At 33.6% G+C, this 21148-nt stretch overlaps 1 protein-coding gene across 2 annotated transcripts in view; it reads right to left on the bottom strand.

Moving 5' to 3' along the window:
• Snap25 (Synaptosomal-associated protein 25kDa) overlaps nt 1-21148 on the bottom strand; it is a 458275-nt gene that overhangs the window by 135870 nt on the left and 301257 nt on the right. For both annotated transcript variants that reach the window (XM_070112956.1, XM_070112955.1), the window contains exon 6: nt 21003-21131. In XM_070112956.1, the coding sequence (XP_069969057.1) occupies nt 21003-21131 (129 nt within the window). The remainder of the gene's footprint in view (nt 1-21002; nt 21132-21148) is intronic.

The following is a 21148-nucleotide window of genomic DNA, read 5'->3' as shown; positions in this document are numbered from 1 at the left end:
CCCATAAGTACTCGGTTACATATTATAGTTTTCTAGTATATCAACTTTAAATTAACAATACTTCTAAGACGTTTAAGAATCCTTCTAAGACTTGCCATAGTACCCTATTATTGTCAATTGTATGTTTATCGACTTAAAGTGCTGATTGATGTACTTAAGCCAGGACGTGTACATAAGATGATATATATTAAAAAGTGCATCATATACTTATTTAGATCGTAGGACTTCATAGTTTAGTTTTCTTGGGAGGGCTGTATTAACTGCAATACAATCTTCCACATTAAACTTTCTTAAAACATTATTAATGTTCATATCACCATCTTACTTGCCATTACGTTCAAGTAAGTAACTCATTAATTGATTTGATCGATAAGATTTTAATTTGGACATTGTTTTGAGATTTATTGGTGGCAATTATTACAATACATCATCTACATACAAAAAAATATATGTATATGTATTTAGACTCTTGCAACATGTTGCTACAAAGTATAATAGTTTTGTTCACTTTGGTTGTGACCAAATTCAGCAGGTAACATTATTCTGATATCTTTATGTTACAGTATGAAAATACAATCACGATTACTTCCCATATAACACAATTTTAAATTCCATCTGATTCTTTCACTGTCCTGTAAACAAATCAAGCACCAATAATTAAAATGAGCCTCGCTTTTCGCAACAAAATCTTTGAAACATAAGAATACATCCGATGTATTATATATTATCAAAGTTTGTATTATCAATTGTAGACGGTGTGATTGGAACACAGACATCTAAATAGATACAAAAACAGTGACCTTTTTATACTCTTGCAACATTTTGGTGCAGAGTTTTGTTATGTTTACCTAACGGTTATTTGTATCACCCAAAACTACACGAGATAGATATGGAGCTATATAGTATATATATCTGTCCGTCCGGTCGTCTGCCGGTGCAAGTTGTAACTTGAGTAAAAGTTGAGATATCGTAATGAAACGTGTACCAATACATATTCCTTGGTAAAAAGGCAGGAACGAGTTCATAGATGGACGTAATTCGACCATTGCCACTCCCACAAAACGCCATTAAGCGAAAACCTATAAATTTACTTAATTAAGCCGCAAAATAAAATACAAAACTGTAGTTGGTACAACGAAGTGCAATAACAAGAGGCACCTGTGGTTTGAACATTTTTAAAAGTTGGCATTGAGCCTAATAGGTTTAATGTATATACATCCCACAACGTTTAAGCTACATCACCCAAATTTGCACAGAACAAATCATTTCGACATCTCTAGCGCCAGCATGAAAATATTGGAAATCAGATGATAACCACGCCCACTCCCCATATAACGGTTTTGGTAAAAACTACTAAAAGTGCGAGAAATCAATAACTAAATGCGTCAGATACATTAAATTTTACATCCAGGATAGCACAAGACAGCGATTTATAGCAGCACCTGTCAAAATTGGACCATGGGCGTGGTACCGCCAATGTGCATGAAATCACATATCTCCGTACCAACACAACACAACTTTAAGTTTCATCTGCTATTTTCACTTTCCAGTATCCATTAAACAAATGTAGGACTTTTAAACATCCGCTTAACTTATACTACTTACACCATATATTGTTGTCGTTATGGAAGGTACCTTAATGAAACTCAGAGGGCATGCGTTTCTACTAATTATATTTAGTAAAGCTAGATAAAACTATAAACTAGATAAAATCGCGTCAATGCTACACCTATCTCCCATATATATAATAAACGATTTTCAAACTTCCGGTTGGGCTTGTATGTACTTGTATATGTAAGATATGTTAGCAAAATTAACTGAACTGAACTGATAACATTGGACATACATTAGTTTAATAGCGAAAATAGGTGTCTCAATCTCATATCCCTAATATCATCAATTGCGATCTTCTGGTTGACGTTTTGCACATCAACTCAATGTATTAAATTTAATTTTATGTCAGATATGTATATCTCATTTGGGGATGATTTTAAAATAATTTTCCCTGACGAGTAATATACAGTTGTAAATTAATTGAGTCTATGACCTATAATATATCTTAAGGATTTGATAAGTTCTTGCCAATACCACATACCACTAATAAAATACTCTCAGCGTTTAATTAAGGTACCTCTCATAACAGTAAAAACTCTATGTGTCTGTGATCACAATCTACTGATTCGTCATATAGTGTTGGGGTATACTGGCAGTGAACAAGTACATGTCGTAAGAATATATAATTTTGCACAAAAGCTCCTGAACTACTGACAGGAGCAGAGTGGTTGGCAGGTGACGGTGCTTATAAATTGACTGCGAGTCGTATAACTCCGTAAACTTGAGCGTTGTTTTGGTTTAATAAAAGAACGGTGCAACAGTTCAAAAGAACAGAAAATACAAATAAAACAAGTAAAGAAGGGCTATGTTCGGATGTAACGGAATATTTTATACTCTCGCAAAGTCAAATAGTATACTCGTTTGAGATTTCTTTATATATTTTGATAATTAGAAGTAGGAACTGCTGCCTCAGTTATGTACATTCACAGTGAAATTAATTAGAGCAATTTGTAAACTATTGTAAATTTACTCAAACTACGAGATATTGCTCTGGTGTTTTGTTGAATACGCTTCTAGTTGATTTTATATACTTGTAGAATCATTACAACTGTATTGAGGGGTATGAAAAGAAATCGCTTTTAGACAACGAATAAAATTTTACACAAAATCATTATATACAAGGTGCGTTCCAAAGTAAACAGGACTTTTAAAAAAAGGACAGAACTAATAGTTTTATCGGCAAAATTAATTAATTTTATTTAAAATAGTCTCCTTCTGCTTTAATACAGCTTTTTGCACGGTCCAAAAGCATGTCGAACGAGTGTTTTAGCTAGTTGCCCGGTATGTTCGCCAGTATGCCGGTGCAAGCCTTTTGAATGGCCTCCACGTCTGCATAACGCTTTCTTTTCATCGGCAAATGCATTTTTTCGAAAAGGTAGAAGTCTCACGGTGTCATATCAGGTGAATCAGGTGGTTGATTGTAAAATGTGATTTTTGGTCAAATTATCGGCCACAAGCGTCGATCGATGAGACGCCACATCATCGTGCAACAAACACCAATTTCCATATCTTCGCGATATTCGGGCCGAACACGACGAATACGGCGCACCAAACGCTTCCAAACTCCAAGGTAGAATACCGCATTAACGTTTTGGCCGGGTGGAACAAATTCAGCATTGTCTTCACTTTTGACTTCTCTAAGCGCGATTTTTGGGTTTCACGACCACTTTGAAAACGTTGAAACGACTCATGCACTCTGCTATGGGATAGGCAATCATCGCCATAAACTTGTTTCATCAATTGAAACGTTTCGGTAAAACTTTTACCAATTTTAAAACAAAATTTAATGTTGGCTCTTTGTTCGAAGCTCATTTTCGCACTGATGACAAAAACATACTGACACTTAAAACGCAATAACTTCACTTCCAATAGATGAAATGTCATGAAATTTTTACTGGAAGTCGATAAAGGATAGCAGATTCTAACTAGAGTTTACTTTGTTACTTTTTTACTGTTTACTTTGGAACGCACCTTGTAATATTATCGAAATTTTCATTTATTTATTTTATTACATGAAATTCAAAAAGTCAACTATAGGCACTGGGCTTCACATATTCAGTGCCTAGGGATTTGTACAGTTTTTGTTCGACTTAGACAATTTTTGGTCACAAGGTGGCATACTTTAAACGTATTATTCACGCAAAGTTTTATCCTGATACAATCAGTGTTGCTGGTTGGAAAGTGAAAGAATCGGATGGAATTTAAAATGGTGTTCGCACTATAACATAAAAATATGAGATGAATGTTACGCACCGAATTTGGAATCAGTGAAGCAGATCCCAAGATAGATAGATAAGAATTAATAATAAAATAAAATAGATAGTTTAATATCTCCAGCGTGTTAGTGCTTGCTTAATCGCGCTTTTAGTAGTATATAACAGTACCGTTTTATTAGGAGTGGGCGGGATTGTCACCCATTTTCACACTGTCGATAGAGCTGCTAAAAACGTTTGTTTTCAGTGAATTTTGTTATTATAGCTTTAGCGGTTTAGGAGATATGCACATTAAACTTATTATGGGCGGGACCACGCCCACTTTAAAAAAAAATGTAAACTGCAGATGCCCCTCCCTAATTGGATCCTGTATACCAAATAACAGGCTTGTATCTTATTGTTGAGATTAGTTATGGCAATTTATGGGTTTTTGATTAATAGTGTTTTGTAGGCGTGACAGTGGTCCGATTACGTCCATCTGCAATACCAACCGCCTTACGATACCACGAAACATGTGTACCAAGTTTTATAAAGATATCTACATTTTTACTCAAGTTACCGCTTGCACAGACGGACGGACAGACAGTCACCCAAATTTCAACTCGTCTCTTAATCCTGATCATTTATATATATATAACCCTATATCGCTTACAAACAAACAACCGTTATGTGAACAAACCTATTATAGCCTGTAGCAACATGTTGCGAGAGTATAAAAATAACAATTTCCTGAAATTTGCATGCTGTTCGATATTAGTTTGTTAAATACTGTAAAATATTCTAAAAATACATAATGAAAGTATAAATGAGGAAAGTGAAACTGATGAATCTAACAACTAAAATTTACCTACCAATGAGGGTGAATCAAAACACTTCACATTGTTATCGCTAATACAAGATATGAATCCTTAAATGGTTTTCAACTAATACATATGTATATCATATATGAACAACTAATAATATTAACAAATAGTTTCTCTTCACTAGCTAATTTAAGTTTTTCAATTTGTAACTACTTTTCTTTTTTCGTTTCAATTTCAATATTTTATATTAAACTGATTTTGCAGCTCAAGCTTTTTTAACTCTATTTGATTCTTTTCTTTTTCTAACTCGAACTTTTCGACTTCTAATTTGAACCGTTTCTCCTAAATCAACAGCGAATTAGTAAAGAGATTTTCAAATTTGGTTTGTTTTCTTTTTAAATTTCTAAAATTAAATGTACTCTGAGGGGTGGAAAGCATTGCAGTGGCTTAGTGAAGGCAGAAGTGGATTAACTTGAGGATTCAGCTCAAGTATTTGAGTCGAGGTCGTGGGTATTTGAAGTTCGCGAACTTGACATTTCAGGAGTATCTGCCAGCGTATCAACATCGTGGGTGCTATCAAAAATTACCCCTGGATTCACATTTTTTCGTTGTCCTAAAACTAGTTTTTCCTTTCTAGGTCACGGCGAATAAATAAAAAGCTTTCAGGTGTAATATCTTTCTCTTAAGTGGCACTCAAAGGATTTGTTCAAGTGCCGGAGTATTTTCGTAAAACCTTTGGGCGCGTTTTTGGAAGTGGAAGTTAATTCAGATTTTAATTTTAAGTTTTATGCTTAACTCTTCCATCCTTTGCACTTTCAACAATAAAACAAGTAAGGAAGGGCTAAGTTCGGATGTAACCGAACATTTTATACTCTCGCAAAGTCAAATGGTATACTCGTTTGAGATTTCTTTGTGGATTGGCTGATATTTTCGGTAGAAGGTCAACTGTAGGCACTGGGGTCCACATATTTAGTACTTAGGAGCTTGAACAGTTTTGGTTCGATTTAGACAATTTTTGGTCACAAGGTGGCATACTTTAAACGTATTATTCACGCAATGTTTTACTCCGATATAATCATTGTTGCTTGATATGCATAGTGGAAAGTAAAAGAATCAGATGGAATTGAAAATGGTGTTATATGGGAAATAGGCGTAGTTGTAGTCCAATTTCGCCCATTTTCGCACTATAACATAGAAATATGAAAGTTATGTATACGTTATGTACCGAATTTTGTTGCAATTGGTTAAGCAGATCTCAAGATATGGGTTTTCACCTAAAAGTGGGCTGTGCCACGCCCACTGTCTAATTTTGAACGCGATTCCTATTATGTCATCTCATACCATCCCTGAGATAAAATTTAGTGTCTCTTGCGTGTTTAGTGCTTGATTTATCGCGCTTTTAGTAGTTTTTAACAGTACCGTTATATGGGGAGTGGGCGGAGTTGCCACCCGATTTCAACTATTTTCACAAGGTCAATAGAAATGCTAAAAACATTTGCTTCCAGTGAATTTTGTTATTATAGCATTAGCGGTTTAGGAGATATGCACATTAAGCCTATTAGAGGCGGGACGACGCCCACTTTTTAAAAAAATTCCTAACGACAGATGCCCCTCCCCAATGTGATCCTGTGTACCAAATAACAGTCTTGTATCTTATTGCGGAGCTTAGTTATGGCAATTTATTTGTTTTTGATTAATGGCGTTTTAGGGGGCGTGGCAGTGGTCCGATTACGCCCATCTGCAATACCAACCGTCTCACGGTACCAAGAAATATGTCTATCAAGTTTCATAAAGATATCTCAATTTTTACTCAAGTTAGAGCTTGCACGGACGGACGGACGGACGGACAGACAGTCACCCGGATTTCAACTCGTCATCCTGATCATTTATATATATATAACCCTATATCTAACTCGATTAGTTTTAGGTGATACAAACAACCGTTAGGTGAACAAAACTATTATACTTTGTAGCAACAGGTTGGGAGAGTATAAAAAACAAAAAATATTAATACTTACTGACCGACATATTCGGCATTAAACTGGTTAGAATAACTAAAAGCATTATAAGTAGTATATGGAAGTTGCGGGTAGTATTAACCCGATTTTATCAATTTTTGCCAATACCACATACTACTAACATGCCACAGACTAATGAAATGCTCCCTCTGTTGCATTAAAGTATCTCACATGCCTTCACCAATCATATGGAGTAAAGTCAGACGAATGTTCGAAAATCCTGATAATAGTTACATGGGGGCTAGGTAAAATTATCACTCCATTTTACCCAATTTAGGCATAAGAATACATTGTTATTTGCTCATAACTTCAGTAACATATCTTACAGATTAACCGATATTTTGGATAAAATATTGGCTGTAGGAACTGGGGGGTTTTTGTCCGATTTTGACAATTTACTTGAAGCGTACTTTCAGCTAAATATGTGCGATAGCACACCCATCGTATAATTTTGACCTTGGCTCTTATAAAGTTCTCTAGTACCATCTCGAGTGTACAATTTAATGTCTCTGGCGTATTCATTTATGGATTTATCGAGCGTTTACTAGTTCTTAGCAGAACCGTTATATGGGGAGGGGGCGGGGTACAATCCGATTTCATTTTTAGAGTGTCGGGGTGCTTAATATATTTGTTCTGAACAAATTTGGTTAAGTTATCGTAAGTGGTTTTGGAGATATGTGCATTAAACATCTTAAAGCGCGAGGCCACGGTCAGGTTTTTTTTTAATTTTTTAGCCCATAGGTGCCCTATGTTACTGCGATCCCCTGTTCCAAATTATGGTTTTATATATTAATTTCTATATAGATTTTCGTTTAATGGCGTTTTTTGGGCGTGGCAGCGATCCGATTACGCCCATTTACGTACTCTTCCTCACTTTTTTGTCAAGGAACACGGGAATCTAGCTTAACTACGATTTCTCAGTTTTTACTCCTTTTTACTTTTTAAGTTATCGCTTGCACTGACGAACGGACAGACATACAGTAACTCGGAATTCCACTCGTTTCATCACCCTGATTATTTATATATATAATCGTAATAGATATAGAGTTATTAATCTCAATTAGCGTTAGGTGATAGAAACAAGCGTTTGGGGAACAAAACTATTAATCTCTGTAGCAGCATGTTGCAAGAGTATAAAAATCGCCGAAAACTATACTAAAATCATCCTCAAATGAGATATAAGTACATATGTGAACCGAAGAGGCTAAATTTAATATATTGAGTTTTTTTTTTTATTGTAATATATCTTTTTTTATTGAATCTGCTTGTTCAAAGCCTAACGATAAGTTATAAAATCTTAAATCTAATTAAAACTAGACAAGCGCAAGGTTTTACTTCAGCTTCTTTGGTGATACGTTGCTCTTTAGAAGGCTGGTAGATCCTTTCTTTTTAAGCGGGTTTTATTACAGAATTGTAGCAAAGCATTGCCTAATGGATTTGGACGATTACGGAGTTTAAGTTCATCTTAATCTCTAGTGTTCTCTGTTTCTTGCTTTTCTATAGGAATCTTTGTGTATATTTTCATTATGAAAGTAACATGGTGAAAGCGTTATAGCTGTAAGATTTTTGGACTGGAACCTCTGTATTATATCAATGTTAGTTGCGCAGGTCTTACCCCGCAGTTGAAAACCATACATCTAAATATGCTTTATTACCAAGTTGTTTAATAAAACTTTGTTGCCGGTTTAAATTCTACTCCTATTTTCATGCTAGTTATTTTACTGTTTTCTCCATGTGAACCTTCTGTCCAATTTAATGCCTAGATAATTAGCATCATTTGCTTGTGGTACTAAGATATTTTTCTTTTTAATCGGCTGACACATTTGTGGTCTTAGTGAAAATGCAATATGCTTAAACTTTTGTTAATTTACTTTTATTCGCCAGTTAGCTACCCATTTTTCGACCAAAGCTATATGTTCCTCTTTATGACGCTCTGATGGGACATTTATTACGGCATATTAGGGATATGTCATCCGCAAAAGTCTATGTCAATAGATTATTAACAGTTAAAATGTCTGCTGTATATAAGATATATAGAGTTGGGCCTCGCACATACCCTTAAAGTATACCAGAATTTATCAGTCGTTCATCTGGTATGAAATTAGCCGCTTTTACAAACAATTTCCTATTTTTTAAATTAGACTCCAATGTTTAGTACAATTCGAAAGATAATAATGTTTTAATTTTATATAAAAGGCCCTTATGCCACACCTCATCAAATTCCTGAGCTACATCAAGGAATATTGCTGAACAATACTCTCTGTACTCAAAAGCCTTTCTTATTTCGTCAGTAATTTTATTTTGTGAAATTTTATTATTTTAATGGAGGAAAGGAGGCATCTTTGATAGTACCACTTTTTCAAATATTATGAAAAGGCAGGGCAAAAGGCTTATTGGTCTGTAAGAAGACGGCTGTGTTAAGTCTTTTCCGGGTTTATGTATCGTCAGTAATTTTATTTTGTGAAATTTTATTATTTTAATGGAGGAAAGGAGGCATCTTTGATAGTACCACTTTTTCAAATATTATGAAAAGGCAGGGCAAAAGGCTTATTGGTCTGTAAGAAGACGGCTGTGTTAAGTCTTTTCCGGGTTTATGTATCATGATGATCTGCGACTTCTTCCATGAATTTGAAACTAAAAATTGCATTAAGAAGTAAGGAGAGCATTACTACAGCAATATTTGGTAGCACCTTTGGAGTAGTTTTATCGAATATTGAGTTGATGTGAAAAACGTCAACCAAAGGACTGGAATCCATTGTATTAGGAATATAAAGTTTAGACCAAAACCAATTTCATTTACCAACAATATAATTTTATAGCTTATATAAACGTGTCGACTTTATTTTATTTAAATATCAGACATTTTGACTAATCTAAACAGTTTGTAGTCAGGTGGATAGTCTGAAATTATTATACAGAATATATTTGGGGGCAGGGAAATGGAAGGCTCATTCATTTTTGACATTACTCAGGTATAAATGACACAATATTTTCAAGTATGAATATCAACATATACATATATGGAGTAAAGTCCTGTCCTGAATATCAGTTATTTAGGGGCTTAGGCAAGTTTTCGCCCGATTTTATCCATTTTAGCTTTGTGCCTACACTTTTATTAAGAAAATATGCTCTCTAATTTTCATTAAAATAACTCGCATATTGGCCAATATAATTATGTGGTATAAAGTTAACTGAAATCTTTATATTAGGTATATGAGGCCCATGCTCATGGTCCAATTTTGACACCTGCTCCTATAAAGCCCTCTTTTATCATCCAGACTTCAGTAAAAATTGAGGTATCGTAATGCAATTTGGTACACGGATTCCTTGGCAAAAAAGTGAGGGCGAATTCGTAGATGGGCGTAATCGGAGTGCTGTCACACCAACAAAACGTTATTAAACGTAAACCTATAAAGTGCCAGAACTAAGCACTAAATAAAGAAATAAAACTGTAATTTATCACAGTGGATCGCAATAGTAAGTGCTAAAAATTAAAAAAAAAGGGGCGTGGCCCTGTTCTAAAATAAAATACAAAATTCGCTCAGGACTAATGCCTTAAAAATTTCTACCGGCACTGTAAAAATTAAAGAAATCGGGTGATAATGCAGTCGACTCCCCATATAACCGTTCTGTTAAAAACTGCCAAAGGCACGATAAATCAGTAAACAAATGTGAAAATGAGCGAAATCGGACTACAGCCTGCTTCTCATGTAACACAATTTTAAATTCCATCTAATTTTTCACTTTCTAGTATACAAATTAATGTATCGGGATCTTTGCATGAATACTGCCTGTGAACTGCGCCAGCTTATGACCAACAATTATTAAATCGGACCAAAACTGTTGAAGCCTCCAGGTACCGAATATATGGACACCAGTTCTTAAAGCGAATTTTTTATCAAAAGTCAATCTGTAAGCGAGCCCGGTTGATAATATGGGCATGGTGGGTAGGTCTACCCACTCGGAATTTTTGTGGGTGGAGAATTACCCACTTGAAACTTGCTATTGCAATATAACTAAAATATTTCGTATTTGATTCAAAAGCTAAGGTAAGCAAATTATTAAAAAAAAGTGTGTGTGTCAGCTCCGACGCACGACTGGAGTTTACTCCTCACAAATAGTTTTTACAAACAGGCACAAAACAAGTCAAAAGTATCGGTTACAAACAGACATACAGCAGAAGCTAATTAAAGCGTATTAAAAAAGACCATCACATGTTAGGGTAAATAACCGCACTCATAAAAATACTTAGAGAATATTTATATTTTTACTTTATTTACAATTTCAATAATAATCGGTGCAATATTATACATGGAACATTTTACATTCAAATAGATCTTGCATGTATATATCATTAGGAAGATTGATTCACTTATTTTATTAATATTATTGTTTTATTATCATGAACTATTATTATCATTTTACATATTAATTAAATTTATAGTGGCATTATTATTAATCACTGTAACAAGAGGTTTATGGTAACTAAAATATGACACGTGAACTTCAGTAGATACATGGTTCACGAATCGTGAAAACACCGCATCAATGGTTGTACACACGCATCAATGGTTGTACCATATCTCGTCGTCCCTAGTGTTCTATTAGAAGCAATATCTAAATCAAATTCACTGAGAGTCAATCAACAAGTAATTTGCATTCAATGTGCAAAAACACAGTTTAAGTGTTAATATTGTTAAAAATTCTCAACTACTCAATTAAAACAGATGATAAATAGCGTTTCAGAGAGATGGTCACAACTGAATTCATCGCAGCAGCCAAAATGAAATTTTGGAATTGATGCCAACGACGGTCTTGCCAATTAACCAAATGTACCAAATTAAAAAGACAGAATATTTTTCAGTTCTACTGGACGAAACTCAAGACGAGTCTCAAAGTGAACAAGTGTCTGTGTGTATCAGATTTGTTTCTGAAAATTTAGATGCACACGAATATTTTATTAGGTTTTTTTCGACCTCGGACACCGAAGCAAAAATTTTGTTTGATTTGCTAACTAAAATGTTTGTGCAGTTTAACCTTCTACTGTCAAAACTTAGGGATCAATGCTATGATCGCGCGTCAAATGTGTCTGACAAGATCTCGGGGTTGCAAAAACGAATTTGCGAAGAAGAGCTGCGAGCATTGTTTGTGCACTGCAATGGGGCCGTCCATAAATTACGTCATCGATTTTTTCAGATTTTAGACATCGCATACAAACTATTTTCATAGGTACGATGTTATTTATAGTTTAAAAAAATAATGTAGACATGCCTTGACCTTGTAATAAATAAATAATGAGTTCAATAATTAATACCATTAAATACTTGCAAAATATCACAAGAACATTATCTTTCCTTAGTATGAGACATGTATTTAAGTATAAGTATAGTATTAATATGTACTTTTATTAATTATGTAATGTTGTAGTTATTATTTAAGTATTGTGTTTATTAGTATGCTTAGATCTTTAAAACTACGCAACGGTTTTTTTAAATAGATAGACTGATTCTTAAAGGTTTATATGTATAATACATGTAAGTACCACGGGCGAAGCCGGGCGGGCAGCTAGTATTTTACTAGGTGTGCTGGAAGAAATTTCTTTTTAGAAATAATCTTTTTGTACGTGAAAAATAAACTATAAATAAATAAATAAGAATGACGTCAATTTCGAAACACCCCCCCCATCTATCATTTACCGTCATCCGCAGACCAAATAACGGTCAAATAAAATTACTCAGAACTGAGGTGATTTTCGTATGATCGTTCATTAGATAAAGAAATTGATAGTGCAGTTTCAGCCAAGGCGTCATGGTTTCTTGATTATATGATGTCGTTTGACTTCAGTTTTGGTCTGACATTGATGATTGAACTGTTTTAAAAAATAAATTGGAACTAGACAAGCCAAAAATTCCTCGTCAACGTAAAATACCGAAACGGCTTGATCCTGGTAGTAGTCCTCAATTTAAAACACCAACCTTTTATGGTGATGGTATGTGAGGTACCTTAATGATCTCATATATGAACATAATATAAGATTTTAAAAATTCCGGTTGGCTTTAGGCCGTATACATCGGTCAATATGTAATATATTTTAACAAAATTACTTGAACGTATAATATAGGACAGACTATAGTTTAATGCCGAAAATACTTGTATGTGCTATTGGAATACGAATTACCCAAAGCCCCATGTACTACATATTATACTTGTATAATGATTTTCGTTATACGAAAAACCCTATGCTGAATATGTCGGTCAGTATATGAGTTATATATTTATAAAATTGCTAGAAAATATGTTCTTGAATATACCTGAGCCATGTCAAAAGCTCTTTTCTGTTATATTCACTTAAATTGACAGTTTGGTGCTTTTTCCTGGTGGAATCATCGGCCCATTATTCTTTCGAAATGAAGCTGGTGACACCGTTACTGTCAATGGCGAACGGTATAGATCGATGAAAACCAACATTTTGTGGCCGCAATTGGAAAAAGTTGATCTTGATAATATCTGGTTCTTACAACCGAATTATTGCAAGAAAAGTTTGGAGATTCGATAATTTCAAGAAATTGTGACATTGAGTGGCCTTCAAGAAGTTGTAATTTAACACCATTAGACTACTTCTTGTGGGGTTAATTGAAGTCATTGGTTTTAAGGAATAAACCAGACTCTCTTAAAACTTTAGAAGTCAAATACTCGAAAATTGAATTCATCGAATTCATTCCTGCAAAAGAAGTCGTGGAGGCCATTTGAATTATGTTATACTCAAAACTTAATTGTATCGATTGTACTTCACATTAAATAAAAAAAATTTATTTCCTTAACAATTAGTGCGTTTTTCTTTTAATATCACTCCCTAAATGTCGCAATGCCAAAAATGGATTACAATGGGTCAATAAGGCCCCTAGCTCCAATATACTCAATATAAGGATTTCATACTTTTGGTTGTCTTTATACCGTATATATCGGTAAATATGTAAGATAAGATAATTTAAACGGAAGTATAAAATTGGATATATATATAGAACAGCTGAAGGTATTTCCCCGGCTTGGATCCTTGCGAGAGTATAAAATGTTCTTAGCCCTTTCATTTTTGTTTATTTATGTATTATTATACATACATATGTATATGTAAATATTTTGTTACATGAATTTCGAAAAATGTTAGTTACTTATCTATGTACTGATATTGCATTTATTTATAATAAATATGAAGGAAGAATATTCAATCACTTAAAATATCGAATCTAATTTTTTCGGCAACAAATATTATAAAAAATGTGTTCCCAGCTCTCTTTTGAATCAGTGAGTTTCGTATCATGTAATCTTTGCTATATGTGATTTATTTCAAGTATTGCAACCGTGTCTCGATTAATTTTATTGAGAATAGGAGATCAATTGAGATGTGTGCGAAATTTAATGTGTTAGGTATTTGAGAGAAAAGGCAATCAGGGGGGCCCACATTATTTTATTAGTCTATAATCCCAACTATATGGTATTAGGTGCATTAGGGCTAGGAGAAAGTTTGAATGATTAAATTCAATTAAATTAAAGAATACAAAGATATCTTAGCTGATTCCTCTATCTTACCTAAATGATTAATATGATTTAAAACCAAACGGACGTTTGAATAGATATTGGGGCTCGAAAGACCTTTTACTAGAGTTAACCGTGACTAAGGCACATCATTATCAGTAAAAGATATCGTTTTAATTGCATAAAGGTATCTCACAGATTGACCGACATTTTTGGAGCAAAGCCATCAATAACTGTCTGTCCGTCCGTCCGTGCAAGTGATAACTTGAGAAAAATGAGATTAAACAAAAATTTTAAAGTTCTATAACTAAGCCGCAAATTAAGATGCCAAACTGTAATTACAAGTATATGCAGGAGATCGCAATAGCCAGGGACACCTATAGGCTAAAAAAGTTTTAAAAGTGGGCCTGGCTTCGCCGCCTAGGATATATCAACCCAGTATTTTTTAGCAGACATATCAATTTTACCCCATTTGGCCAATCATCTGTATATGGTTTGGAAGATGCATAAATTTTGCCTGAAGGAATTCCCATAGATCCTCGATCGGATTCAAATCTGAACTTTAGGCAAGCCATTCCAGCAATACAATTTTCCGAAGGTTAAAGAACGCCTTTGTCTTCTTTGCTACATGGATCGGTCTATTCATCACGTAAATCACCGGAAAATAAATGAGTTCGTTTTCCACCAAATTAAAGTAGATTTCTGTATTAATTTTGCCTGGCACAAAGCATATTTTGGACTTGCCTTTTTTTTTTTTTAGTTTTGATTATTTGATTAAAATTAATATAAGCTTAATTACTATAATAAACAATAGTACACCGATAACATATAATACGTACAGTGTCTCTAGACGAGTTCTCTAGTACTCCGCTATCAATAATTAGTAACATTTTATTAACTAATGATAATTTTTATATCTTAACTTAGTAGATATATAGTATATACTTGTACAAGTATTTCTTGCAAGGAAAAAGTGAAAAAAACGATGCATAGATGATTTTATATAATAATATAAAATGGTTAAAAGAAGAACAAGAAATCAGACCAGATGTGTCATGGAGTGAATTAGTTTTCAATATCACTTAATAGCCACCAGCAGTTCTGTTTCGTCAAAGTGGTTTCAGTTTTGTCTCTAAACGGGATGTATGTGTCGAATCGTTTGTTTTCAGCAGTGAGTATTTTCGAAGTGACTACTTTGTTGTTAGCTCTTCTAAATATGTGATAGATTATTGGGATGTTGTCTTCGTTTTGGATGAAGCCATTTTTGTCCAAGTAGAGAAAGGATTCTGGTGCAAATCCATTTGTAATAGCTAATGCAAAGTAGTCATCACTTTCGTAAAAAGGAGCTCTTATTAAAGTGTTATTGTCATCATATAGGCAGCGACTTATATGCTTTCTAATTAGATTTATGATGTGACAATCAATTCTGGGAACTTCTGCAGTGTCGTATAGTTTAGAATTAGATATAAATTTGGTGAAGTTACTATTCTGTGACCTATGCAGCGATGTGCATGATCGGAGTATTCTTCTCTCGACTTTTCTGAGTCTTTCCATATATGAAGGAGAGATATTAAACCAAATTGAACATCCATATGAAAGTATTGGTCTCACTAGTGATTGATACATGATAATTTTTAGCCTGTTATATAGCAATTTTGAAGAAAACATTTTTTTATAAGTATAATAATAAATAGAGCCCATTTGTTTTTAGGATTTGTATGTTGATATGATCATTAAAATTTAAAAACTTATCGAGGTGAATACCAAGATATTTGATTCTCTCCTTGTGCTGTATTTGGATATTTGCTACACTGGATTTTATATTAAATTCCTTCCATTTTTTTTAACGTTTGAGTTACATTTATTAACGGGAGGGCGAAAAAGGATACTTTCGCATTTGTTAATATTTATTTTGAGATGCCAGTTTATTGTATAATCCTCAACAGTATTGTATTTGAGTTGCAGGTTCCTATTAACGCTGTCGATCGTTCTGTCGGAGTAGTAAATGACAATATCGTGGGCGAATGCTATAATGTTGTCCAATTTTTGTACTAAGTCGAGGATGAAAAGATTAAACAGAATTGGAGCATTTACTGTCCCTTGTTGCAGACCATTTACTACGTGAAATTCGCGACTGCTTTTTGTATTATTTATATGAACTGAAAATTTTTTGCCGGATATCATGTTATAAGTAAGTGTAATCAGATGGAGAGGAAATTTATAGCTGATGAGCTTACATATTATATTAACCATTCAATCCATACTTGATCGAATGCTTTCTCAAGGTCAAAGAAGCATGCACCTGTGACATATTTCTTATTCCAGTTCCAGTTTATTTCGGAGACGAGAAGATTAATAGCATGTATAGTGGAATGCCACCCAAATTGCTTAGGGCTTATTAAGTTGTTGATTTTAATAATTTTATTTATATTTATGTTAACCAAAACTTCAAAAACTTTACTAATATTTGGTAGCAGGCTAATTGGCCGAAGGTTTTTCAAGTTATTTTTGTCCTTATCTTTCCTTGGTATCACAATTAGTTTAGCTGTTTTCCAGTTAGGTGGGAAGTAGGCATTGTTAAACATATTATTGAATAAAGTGGAATATTCTAGTATTAGTTCTGAGGAGAAGTTTTTTAGAATGATATTGAGTATTTGGTCTAAGCCGGATGATAGTTTACCTTTAAGTTTAGAGAACACGTCTGTAAGGTCGTATGAACTAACAAAAAAGTTTTCCGTTTGGTCATCATTTAAATTATTGGCTATTTAGTTGGTATTGAAGTTTGTTTTGATCGCTCGTGTGCTGTCGAATAAAATTTTCATTTCCAGAAACTTTTTGAAGTATTCTTGTACCTGAAAGTGGACTGAATTGTTGGGTATACTTTCTTTTGAAGCATGGACTGCTTCGAAATAAGTCCCGATTATTTCATTTATAAATTTTTTGTTATTGATGACGTAGTTGTTTTTAACTAAGTCCTTTTGTAGAAGCTCTCGGTCCAAGCCCGCGTTTTGGATTATGTCGGATGAGTTTAAGGGGATATTTATAAGACTGATTGTATTATTATTATCTTTTAAAAACGATTTTTTAATAACGGAAAATTTTTAGAGATCGTTAGTCTTAAGGGTTGCAAGTCTTTGCTCGAGTTGGTTATTAAAATGTTTCTTAATATTGTCATCTATTAGTTTTTTTACAAGTTTCAGTTTTGCTTTTTCTACTTGAAGTGTCGTGGGAGGTAGATATAATTGAAGTCGATTATGTTTTTGAATGGCTGAAAGGATTTTACTTTTTTCTCCTAGCAGTTTTTTTATAATTGGCAAGTTTATAAGAGTTTGAGTAGGGCTATTGATTTTTGCTTTTGGTACATTATTTTCTATGGCTTTCAAGACAATATTATTTAGCAAATGGTGATCAATCTCTGTGTTGCTCAAGTTTCTATCGTTTGGTATAAGGGATTTATTTTGAAGTTGCGTGTTAAAATCTTTTTTAAATTTTGTCCAGTTAGTTTTTTTGTAGTCAAGTGTGGTTTTTATTGGGTTGCCTAAAAAAGTCAAATAGTTTGTGTTGTCCCTGTTAATCGCAACGATTTGAATAGCGCAGTGATCGCTATCTTAATCAATGCATCTCAAGCAGTTAACTGTGTTGTTGGCTCTGTGAATATCTATTATGTGATCAGCAATGCAAATATCAAAAAAGGAATTAGCTCTTTCGTAGGACGGAGTAACCGAAGCATACATATTGCATCTGAACTTTAATTCGTTGGAGGTCAGCCAGTTTTTTAGGGTTTTACCTTTAGAGTTATTGTGTAGGTTACCCCAGTCTGTGTGTTTACTGTTGAGATCACCAGCTTCTATGTAATAGTGGTTGGGATTTTGTAGGTTTAAGGATTCGAAGATTGTGTTGAGTTCAGATTTAAATGTGTCGTTATTATTACCTGACGGGTAATAGGCTGAAATTATATACATGATGTTATTCGGAGGCATATGAATTTTTATTACACAAGATTCTAAATAGGATAAGGCATTGATGTGTTGGTTGAAAACTTCCGTGTATTTTATATTTTCACTAATTAGAATTGCGGTTCCTCCTCCTCTCGATCCTAACAATCTATCTTTTCTTATTAAATTATACCCTATAAATTTTAGTTTGTGTCTTGTGTTAAGTTTAGTTTCGTTCAACAGAACAATATCGGGCTTATTATTTGATAAGAATTTACTTAGCTCTATTCTCCTGCTTATATTAATAAGCGAGTTGACATTAAGTCCAATTATTTTTAACTGGGATTGGGTAATAGGTTTAGTATGGTCTGAATTCATGCTGTATCTATTATATTGTAAATTGCATCAACTCTTGCCGTTTGTATTTCCAGCTGCTTCTGCAGAACTGTTAATAGTTTACTTAAAGATAACATTGTATTTTTTAGTTCTTCGAATATTTGATTTTGAGAGTTTTGATTATTGGTATCACAAAATACACCAGTTAACTGTTTACAGACATTTGCATAACTTAAATTAGAGTTAATAAAATTTTGGTTAGTGTTTATTTTCGTGGCTATTAGGTTTTGTTTTTTCAATCTTATTTTTTGTTGAAGCTCTTTATACCGCTCACAGCCTTTGTAGGCAGCTGGATGCCCAAATTTCTTGCATAAAACACAATACACCTTATCATTTTCAGTTGAATTTGCGTCTAATGAGTTACAATCTTTGCTTTTATGTGTTCCGCTACATTTGACACATCTTGGTGGTAGATTACAATTAGCTGCGCTGTGAAAGAAACTTTGACAGTTTCTACACTGCGAAATCTCAGCTTTCCGTAGGGGTTCCCATTGAATACAGTGGTATAAAACAGTTTTAATTGCTTTTAATTCGTTAACGTTACTTTCGGCACTTGTTTGAACCATAAACATAGGTAGTTTTATATTGCGTTGCGTGGAAATTTTTGTGGTAAATTGATTAACTTTAAGAAGGTTATCGTTTTGATATGTGCAAAGTTCATTAAAAATTTCTTCGGGGTATGTTTTGGTTTTTATTTAGGTGTGTAAGAATAGAATTTTACTTTTGTGTTTTCTAAGTACCCTCGGACTTTTTTGTAGTCTTCAATGTTGGTTAAAAAAAATTGCTAATTTATTTTGATTATATTCTTTAATTTTAAATTGTGTTATGTTTAGACCGTCTCTTATTAGTTCTATTATTCGTTTTGATTCGATATCGAATGTGTTTATTGGAGGAATGTTTTAGCTGTTTATTTTTCGTTTGACGTTTGGGATCGAATTAACTTCACTAGTGTTATTTCTATGCGAGACGTCAGCTGGAGTTATTGCTGCCGCTGCACTTGTTGATGGGTTGTTTTTTGTTGTATTACTAGTTTTATTTTGTTCATATTCGTTGCTTAGATTATTGGAACAAACGTGTTGTTCGAATTTTTGTAGTGTTTCATTACACTCTCTTAGATCGTCATCTAATATAGCGTAATAATTGTTTTTGGTATTTTTCGACATTGTGTGTTTAAATACGTTGTCGTTTTTTCTTTTTCTATTTAAGATTATCGTTGCGACATTGTTTGCAGAACTAAGCGCATTGCGCTCACTCATTATAAAAAGGAACGCCTTTACACTGACTATGGATCAAGATTGGCACTTCAGGAAATTAAATGATTTTTATGATCTTTATAATGGATATCGATTTGTTATCACTTTACACTCCGTGGTACGTGCTTACGCTCTCGCTGTCACAATCAGACTCCTATTTTGGACTTGCCTTTTGATGAAAATGGTCCATACCATGAGGAATCCACCACCGGCGTTTATGGCAAATATCTCGTGGGCATCTCAAACACCTCCAATATTTATGAAGACCATGCAAATTAAATTTATTTTCGTCACTGAAAACCACAGATTCGAGTTCTTCGTCCCCTAATTTATATTTTAAATAAAATGCAATTCGTGCATTTTTATGACGTTACTTAAGGCATGGTTCAGGTACTCGATTTTCATATTTAAGGCATAAATCTTTTATTATTATTTTATGCACACGTTGTTTAGTCACATCTCGACCAAGTTCCGCTTTAATTTGCCTGCAACTCACATGTCTATTGATTGTAATGTGAATATGCCGTTTGCTCCTGTCATCAATAATACCTATACGACAACTACGCTTAGTAGCACCGTAGGTATCTTGATTTTCAGAAAGTTTCTTATTGTGTTCCGATGCCTCTTTAAGGGAAAAGGAATTTGGCCAACTTTCATGCCAGATTGACTCATTCCTTTAATCAATCCTCGCTCCTTATCTGATAATTCAGTTCCACGGGGTATTTTCCTAGTAATTCAAAAAATGTGATTTATTTTTGTCGTTTTAAAGCTTAATTCATGTACTGTACTTACTTTAAAATTTTATCTCCGCTTTTTCTACTAATATGTTTACTTGGCAGCCGTCAGAACACAAATAGTACATTTTGCACATATGTATGTATATGTATAAATATTTACACATAAGATGTGACTTATTTCATTAGAAATAACGGTGCTGGGATGAACTTTTAAAATAATGCTAAACCAGAAAACTTAGAAGAACCATTTACGTTCTCTAGTTCAACATCATTTCGATACGACCTTCGGGCTTGCAACAATGACAGGCAAAAATTAAATTTTACACTTATGTTATAATATGAATGTAATCCTTCAAAATGAACTATTAGCAAATAATATGTACTATTAAAATTATGGAGCCATTATTTTTATAAAACAAAACATTCTCCACGTAAATTATGTACTGAGTTTAAAAAAATTAAAAGTTACAATTTTATATTCTTTTTCTTTATATAACTACCTTCCTATATATCCTGCTTGGGCCATCATTCCATTTCTATCGTCCATAACCCTTTGAGGTTGATTGTTTACGACCTTTCCATCGTCATTGCCTTTCCATGTTCCATCATCTTCTTTAAATGATTGGCTCCTATTGTTTTGATTAAC

The sequence above is a fragment of the Bactrocera oleae genome, chromosome 2 (genome assembly GCF_042242935.1).
Source record: "Bactrocera oleae isolate idBacOlea1 chromosome 2, idBacOlea1, whole genome shotgun sequence".
Taxonomy (NCBI): Eukaryota; Metazoa; Arthropoda; class Insecta; order Diptera; family Tephritidae; genus Bactrocera; species Bactrocera oleae.
The sequence above is the reverse complement of the archived record's forward strand: the minus strand, read 5'-3'. Positions and strand labels throughout refer to the sequence as shown.